Source organism: Balaenoptera acutorostrata, chromosome 20 (genome assembly GCF_949987535.1).
Source record: "Balaenoptera acutorostrata chromosome 20, mBalAcu1.1, whole genome shotgun sequence".
NCBI lineage: Eukaryota > Metazoa > Chordata > Mammalia > Artiodactyla > Balaenopteridae > Balaenoptera > Balaenoptera acutorostrata.
Window position 1 is genome coordinate 9,043,797 of NC_080083.1, and position 7,587 is coordinate 9,051,383.

The following is a 7,587-nucleotide window of genomic DNA, read 5'->3' on the forward strand; positions in this document are numbered from 1 at the left end:
TCTGTTTCTTCTGGTCAATTTTCCTCATCTGTCTCCGGGCATTTGCTGATGCTAGTCTCTCCTCCCCAAACCACCACATCCTTTAAGCCCTTCGAAGCCCCCACAGGGAGTTGGTGACCACTCTGAATTTTGTCCTCACCAGCTTTCTCCCCTTCCTGGAAATACATTTAGGTCTACCTGGTTTGAGAGTTTCTCGTGTGCTCCTCCCCTCTCCTGTTAAACTGGGGAGTTTCTTGGGGGCAGGAACTCTGCCTCTTTCATAAGTGTGTCTTCCTGGTGCCTAGAACGCACATAGTAGGCACTTTATAAGTATTGCTGTAGGAAAGGACGTAGTCTTCTTGCCTGTCTTGTATTGAGTGATCTCAAGATGGTATACGTGATGGAGCAATCTAGGAGGTTGGACACTGGATGGAAGAGATCAAAACTGGGGAGGGCCCCCCCCCGAGCTGGGTAACTCCCAGGTCACCCAAATCCACCCCCCACCCCCTTCCCAGGGCTCTTCCAAATGCTCAGAAAGGAACAACCTGCACACAGGGCTCCCTGTATGATATATATTTATATATATAATTGCTCTCATTTTATTGTACTTTATCCTCTTTTTACAGTAGATCTGACACAGGCATTAAATAACTGCAGAGAGAGACCACTGGGGTGAGGGGAGTGCAGGAAAACATGGGGACCCAAAGGGAAGAGACTCAGATCCAGCGAGAGAAAAACAGAGGAGAGTCCATCTGTGGGTGGGGTGTGGAAGCTGCAGCATCAAAAAAAAAGGAAGTCAGAGGTGAGGAAGTGAAGGACGTGGGAAAAGAAAGAGTTAAAATGCCTCTATAACTCAAGATCACAGGCAGTCCCTCATTTAACATTCTATGGGCACTATGGGGTTGTTTAAGAAGGCAAAGGGGTCTGAAGGAGACGGAGCCAAGAAATTCAGAGCCTTAGATGGAGGAGGTATTTGCAATTTTCAGGCTGGCATGCAGAGAAAAGGGAAGGAGTTAGTGATTAGTTGATAACTTGCTAAGAGAAGCCAGAGAGAGAATGGTGGGGGCATATCTGGGCCCAGGGGAAGGAGGTGGAATAGTCCCATAGCCAGCTGACGTTTCCAAGGTGGCCACTGGGGACCTAGCCAAAATGGCTGCCCCTCCCCCAGGGCGCCTGGGAAGTGGAACTTGCAGGATATTCTGGGAAAGCGAACAGGGGGAAGGGAGCCATCGGCAAAAACAAAGTGGACATTCAGCCTAGGTCAACCCCGCCCCTCTGAGTGCCTAGCTGGGTGACAGGAGGCGCTAGGAAGAGAATTTTCAAGAACCAACATGGACTTCTCCTTCAGACCCTCATTCCCAGCTCACGTAGTCAACGTGGGGTGAGAAGCCAGATGTGCCAGGAAAGAGGGAAAAGGCCACAGAGCCACCCGGTCCTCAATTACAAACGGTCCCTCCCTTTCAGTGGAGGGAATGGGGATGGAGAAGTGGGGAAAGACCGGCCAGAGGAGCCAGACAAGTCAAAAGCCACTGAGACAGCGACTGTTGTAGACAGGCAGAAGGCGTGGCAGACAGAGGAAGGTGACAGCAGCTGAGCTGGAATGGAGGGATAGAGGGCCACACTGGTGACCACTCTAACGTACAGAAATATTAAATCCCTATGCTGTGCACCTGGAACTAACGTAGTGTTGTAAGTCAATTCTCCTTCAATTTAAAAAACAGAATTGAGCGCCACCTTAGTTTCTGGAAGTAAGGGGTGAAATGAGATGTGTGTGTAGGTGGGTGGGTGGGCATTTTCTATAGCTCTCAGGGGATAAGAGGGCAGGACAGGTGGGTAGCTGTGAGGACACCCCACTCACAGCTACACCACGACTAGAAAGGCTCCCAACTCCTCTGTGACCGTCTTGGGGTCCCATCTCCCTGTCCCTGACTGAGCTAGCGTGGGAAGAAGATAGTGGAAAATGTGCGTAGCCAGGGAATCACGACAGACATCAGGTCGGGTTCAGAAGTAAAGGAAAAGGGACTCAGACAAGCCAGAGCTCTGTTATAAAAAATACCTTTGGGGTGGGTGAGGGAGGGATCAGGCAGGGTCAGGGATATTCCAGAAGCATCCGTAGGAAAGAGGTGGGGGCGGGAGGAAGGGGCCTCAGGTTTTGTTGATGCGGAGTTTGAAGGCCACGCGCCCAGCAAACTTGTCGCGCTCGTCGTCAGTGGCGATGTTGGCGGCGTTGACGCGGCACTCCACGTTCACCTCCACGTTGGGGGTCACATTCAGGAACTTCACGGCCACCAGGGGCTGCGTGTAGTTCACCTGGGCCAGAGGAGGAGAGCGAGGCTCCAGGCCCGCGGCAACTCGGCCTCCTCCCCAGGGCCCCGCTCCCCTGCAGGAGCCAGCACCCGGCCTCCCACGGGACTTACGTGGAACTTCTTGCCGTAGTAGGGGAAGTACATGAGGTCGATGTTGCCGTTCGCCGGGAACATGACGAAGTTGCCGAGATTCTCAGCATCTTCATCTCGCTGTGGGGGGCGCAGGAGGGTGGGGGAGAGCATGTGAGGGAACCCAGACGCTCGCCAGACTTCCCTTTGTTCCTCCTTCACCCCCAAATTATCCTGTCTCATATCCGTATCCCTTGGGCGCGGAGGCTGGTGCGTTTGCGCGTGCGCAGGAGCGGGTGTCCCGTCTCTTCCATCAGACTGGGAAGGCCTCCAGGGCGCTAATGAGCCTGAAGCCTCCTACTGCCCTCCCACCCCCAAATTCTTACCCCATCCTCAGGAATCGGTTTCTGGAGCGGAGCCAAGAGAGAACAGATAAATGAGTAAGGACTCAGTAGGAAACAAGGAGGGGGATGAATGAAGAGGGGCGGGAAGTTCCTAGAGAGGACAGAGGTGGGGGGAGCAGGGTTCCAAGGACAACTTAGTGGTGGCAGGTGGTGCTTACAGATCAGCAGCTACCAGATACCTAAAAAGAACTGAGAGATAGGAGAGACATGGGATGGAGAGCAGAAGACATGGTCAGGGAATAGAGGAGAACATGGAAGGATTAGGGAGAGAAGCCAGAAGCAGGGGTTTGGGTGGAGTCAGGAAGGGGGTGTCTATCCACACAAAAGAGCAGACTTCTGCATCCTAGAGAGAAGCAAGACGGGTGGCAGCCCCTTGGTGTTTGAGCCATACTGGAGCCCACTCTTACCCCCTTGTCCCTAGAGTGATGGAGCCTCTGGGAGCAAAGAAGACAGGGAGAGATGAGTGAATGACATGGAAACCATGAAGGACAAACAGGTGCACAAGGCCCAACAAACTCACCTTCCCCACACAGGTAACATTCATGCTCTGGTTTGCTCCTGCGTAGAAGTTGATGACCTGGAGCGAGGAGAGAGAGTGGTGAGGGTTAAAGAAAGAAGTTGTCAAAGACACAAGTATCCAGCCTTCCAACCACGATCTCAGCCTCCAATGGCCCCATCTCTCTTGTTCTCTCAGCCACTCAAACATCTAAAAATCTCCCAAAGCCCAAGAGCCCCAGCAAAAGAAAGCAACTGCCAGCAGATGGCAGCCCCAGCTCCCTCCTCCATTCCCCCTGGGAACTAAGGCCATGAGTACCCGGTTCATCTTGATGAAGACACAGGGCTGTCCCGTGCTGTAACCATAGTGGGTGGGGTCCCCAATGCCAGAGCAGTCGCCCAGCTGGGTCCGGTTGAACTGGCAGGCACGTTTTGGGTAGTTGAGAACTCCGTTATCTGGTTGTTCGTAATAGCGCCCAGGGAGGCAGACATCATTCTTTTGGGCTTGGATGGAGTCATTGTAAGCTACGGAAGGGGGTGGGGGGAGAGTCACAGGCCTCATGTTCTGCTCCCAGGGTCCCCAGTCCCCTGCCCTGAGGTCCTGCACAGCCACATCACCAGCCCCATACTCACGCTCCAGGAACTTGTTGAGCTTCTGAACATGCTGGTCCCAGCTTTCAGTGTCACTGACATTGACAATGACATCAAGGTTCTCAGTCTTAGGGCGAATCATCAAGCCTAATCAACAAAGGCGAGAATGAGGGGTATATATAAGATGAGGGACCACACACAGAGGGAAAAAGATGGACATAGGGAACACCAGGGTGAGGGACAGGTGAAGATCCGAGATCGTCTTCCCGGGAGGGAGATCTCCTGTGAACATCTGCCACCTCCCCAGATCACAGAGCTCTCAGGTGTGGGAAATGGGAAGGCAGACTTCAAGAAGAACTCCCCAGGGCTTCCCTGGTGGCGCAGTGCTTAAGAATCCACCTGCCAATGCAGGGGACACAGGTTTGAGCCCTGGTCCGGGAAGATCCCCCATGCTGCAGAGCAACTAAGCCCGTGCGCCACAACTACCGAGCCTGCGCTCTAGAGCCTGTGAGCCACAACTACTGAGCCCGTGTGCCACAACTACTGAAGCCCACACGCCTAGAGCCCGTGCTCTGCAACAAGAGAAGCCACCGCAATGAGAAGCCCGCACACCACAATGAAGAGTAGCCCCCACTCGCCGCAACTAGAGAAAGCCTGCGTGGGCAATGAAGACTCAACGCAGCCAAAAATAAAATAAATAAGTAATTAAAAAAAAAGAACTCCCCAGCACATGGTGACTGGATCATCAGAACCAAACCTCTGAGAAGAGCTGACAGTTCTCAGCCTGTGCGTTCCTCTTGGATACCTGGGGGCACGAGAGCAGTTAGGGTGGCTGGTGGGGGAGCCTCGTCACTCACCCGGTGTGGCCAGTCGGTCCTGGTACTTGGGGGTATGGTCAGAGACCGTCTGCAGCATCACCCACATGGTGAGGGTGAACATGGCGGTGAGGAAGCCATAGAAGACGAGGTAGAAGAGGAGGATAAAGGCTAAGGAGGAGGAAACAGGGTCAGCAGGTTCCAGGTCTCCCTCGATGACCTGACCTATCCCCACACACCCCTCTCCCACTCAGAGGTTCTGCACAGGAATGGATCGCAGAGCCTTGGGAAGCCTTCCCCTGGAAGCAAAAGGAGACAAGCTGAAAAATGGCAGTTGTGTCTGGCTTCCAGCCATGACTCCCAGCCCTTCCTGGTCCCACAGCACAGTGAAGCCCGACCTTGTGGAGGCCACAAGAGACCTAAACTCTTGTTGCTGGCACAACTCATAGTATAGGCCGCAGTCATTTTGCCACAAATTACGTTCTCAACTTCTCAACCTTCGTGGCCCTGAAAAGGCACAACATCTGATACCACTGTATCGGTACTCATGCTTGAACCTGTCTAGCACGATGACTTTCAAGATGGCATTGGCCCCAATTCACAGCCAAACTCTTATCCCATCCCTCAGGGTGTGGACGCCCACACTCAAATAGCAAAATCTCTCTCTCAGAGCCCCACAAAAGCCAAACCTTGAATGAGCCTCCTGCCAAGCTACAAAGTCTCTCAGAGACAGCTGTCCAGAGCCTTCAACAGTTCCCCCCATCCCCCAATTCCCACACAGCACCCAGGGCAGAGGCAGGAGTAAACGTAGACCTCCAATAGCCTTTCAGGCATAGAGCTGGTCCTTGGTGGATGTGACACGTCACTCCGTCACTCCTCAGCCTAGTGTGAGCACCTGCTCTTTCCACCAGCCCTGACCCCCAGTCCTTCCATCTCAGAAGACACTTCACTCAGGAAGCCTTCTCAGATTCTCCCAAGCACTCGTGGATCCATCCCTCCAGTCCCAGGGAGTGGACTTCAAGTTTCCTGCAGCAAGGACTGCATCGGACCCACCTCAAGTGCCCCAAGTGGCTGGCCTAATGGGGACAGCATTCAATTAGTGTGGATGAACTGTAAGCTGTGTCGCACAATGTCTCCTGTGCTTTGACTCCCCAGCTTGAAAATCCCTTTCGGAAGAATTCCACCCCTCACTGGCACCTATGCCCAGCACGGGACCCTCACCCAGACGCAACTCCCTCCACACCTCCCCAGTGGCACCAAGGTATGGGTGGGGAAGGAGCCAAGCCACGCAAGCCCACAGACACACTGGGCCGGATGATGTACATGTCTCACCACTAGTGACCACTCCCTCCGCCTGCGACATCTGAGCCGAACACCCAGCCCCGAAAACTTCCCAATGTCACCCCGGCGCAACAGCCCCCCGCCCGCCAAGCAGTCACAGAAGGCTCCAAAACACCCGGTAGTAGGACACAGACAACTTCCGCTGTGAAGAACCCCCTCCAACACACACCCCACCTCTCCAAGACCCGCCCGCTCATGAACGTTCCCAGGGTCCAAGGGGTGGGCTCGAGCTAAAAATAGACGGGCCTGGCTAGCTAGTGAGAGTCAGAGGGAGGGAAGGGTCTCTCTTCTGGGGAAGGGGGGCGACTGTGCCGAGCTGACCGGCCCCCGACAGCGAGCGCGAGCGCCGCGGCGCGGACACGCGCTCAGAGCCCGCGACCCCCCGAGCGAGGGGGCTCCGCGGGGGGCGGGAAGGCGGCAGTGACCTACTTTCTCCGCCTCCGCAGCGGCCAGCCAGGGAGATTAGACCGGCGATTCGGCGCCCTCCCAGCCCAGAGCCCGGCAGGGGGGCCGGACGCCGGGGACCCGGGAAGGGAGCTAGGGCTGCGCCGGCGGGACCTCGTGTCCCCGGGGCGTCGCCCGGCGGACCCCCCACCCCTCGCGCGGCCGGCCCCGCATACCCCAGCTGGTCCCGGTGCGGCCCATGAACTGGTGCGTCCTCGGGTTCCACACGAACTCCTTCCACTCCTCAACCACCTGCCCGCAGCTCTTCTTCTCTTTCTGAATGACCATCTTGACGGCTGGGGGCGAGTCCCGCGCGGGGCGGGGGGCTACGGAGAAGCCGGGGTGCGGCGCGTGAAGCCCCCTCACGCACCAGAACGCGCGGGAAGCAAAGGCAGCGGGGGCGAGGGAGAGCCCCCCCTCAGATATGCAGCTGCTGCAAATTCCGGGGCGCAGGGCCACACGTTGCGGGGTGCTGGCGGCGCGGCGTAGGATGCACAGAACCTAGGCCCCCCCCCACTGCAATGAAAAGGGGGGTTGTCCGAGCACGGGAGGATAAAAAGGGAAGGGGTGCGAACGCAGCTTCACCCCCCAAACCTCCCAGAAGCAAAACGAAAAGGGATGCAAAAATAGACGGCTGCAAAACCCCAGAGAAGCGCATAAAAAATCGGGGTGCAAAGAGGCAGGGAGAGGTGGGGGAGGGGGCCGCCCCGAAATCCGAGATGCAAAGAGGCTGTGGAGGGGGGTCGGGTGACCGTTCAAGGCTCTTCTGCCTAGCGGAGACCGCCACACCAGCGATGGCTCGGCCGCGGGGGTGGGGTGGGGTGGGGACGCGCAGTTGCGGGGGGACAGGCAGGGATAGGGGTCCCCCGGGCGGAGGCTCCGCTCTTCAGCAGTGCGGGGCCGGCAGCCGAGGCGCGCAGTCTATATACTCCGCGGCTCCGGGGGTGCCCGCCCCCTTCCCACCCCCCCAGAGGCCCCGCCTCCTCGCTGCTGGCCTGGGCGACTTCATGCATATGCAAATTTGGAGAAAGGAATTGGGCCCGCCCCCCTGACGCCTCTTCAGGACCTAGAGGTCTTTCCCTTACCCCCACCCCAGGCACTGGACTAGATCTGGGTGGGTGGAGAGGATAGAGGGCGTGTCCG

The 7,587-nt window shown here is 56.6% G+C and overlaps 1 protein-coding gene across 1 annotated transcript; it reads right to left on the bottom strand.

The window, feature by feature from the left end:
• Positions 1–537: 537 nt before the first annotated feature.
• ATP1B2 (ATPase Na+/K+ transporting subunit beta 2) lies at positions 538–7,335 on the bottom strand. Its single transcript, XM_007166390.3, has 7 exons — positions 6,621–7,335; positions 4,702–4,830; positions 3,887–3,991; positions 3,573–3,778; positions 3,279–3,335; positions 2,397–2,495; positions 538–2,289 (listed from the first exon to the last, which is right to left on the bottom strand). Exons 1-7 carry the CDS (start codon positions 6,730–6,732, stop codon positions 2,125–2,127), a joined length of 873 nt encoding a protein of 290 aa, XP_007166452.1. The 5' UTR covers positions 6,733–7,335; the 3' UTR covers positions 538–2,124.
• Between the last annotated feature and the right edge of the window lie 252 nt (positions 7,336–7,587).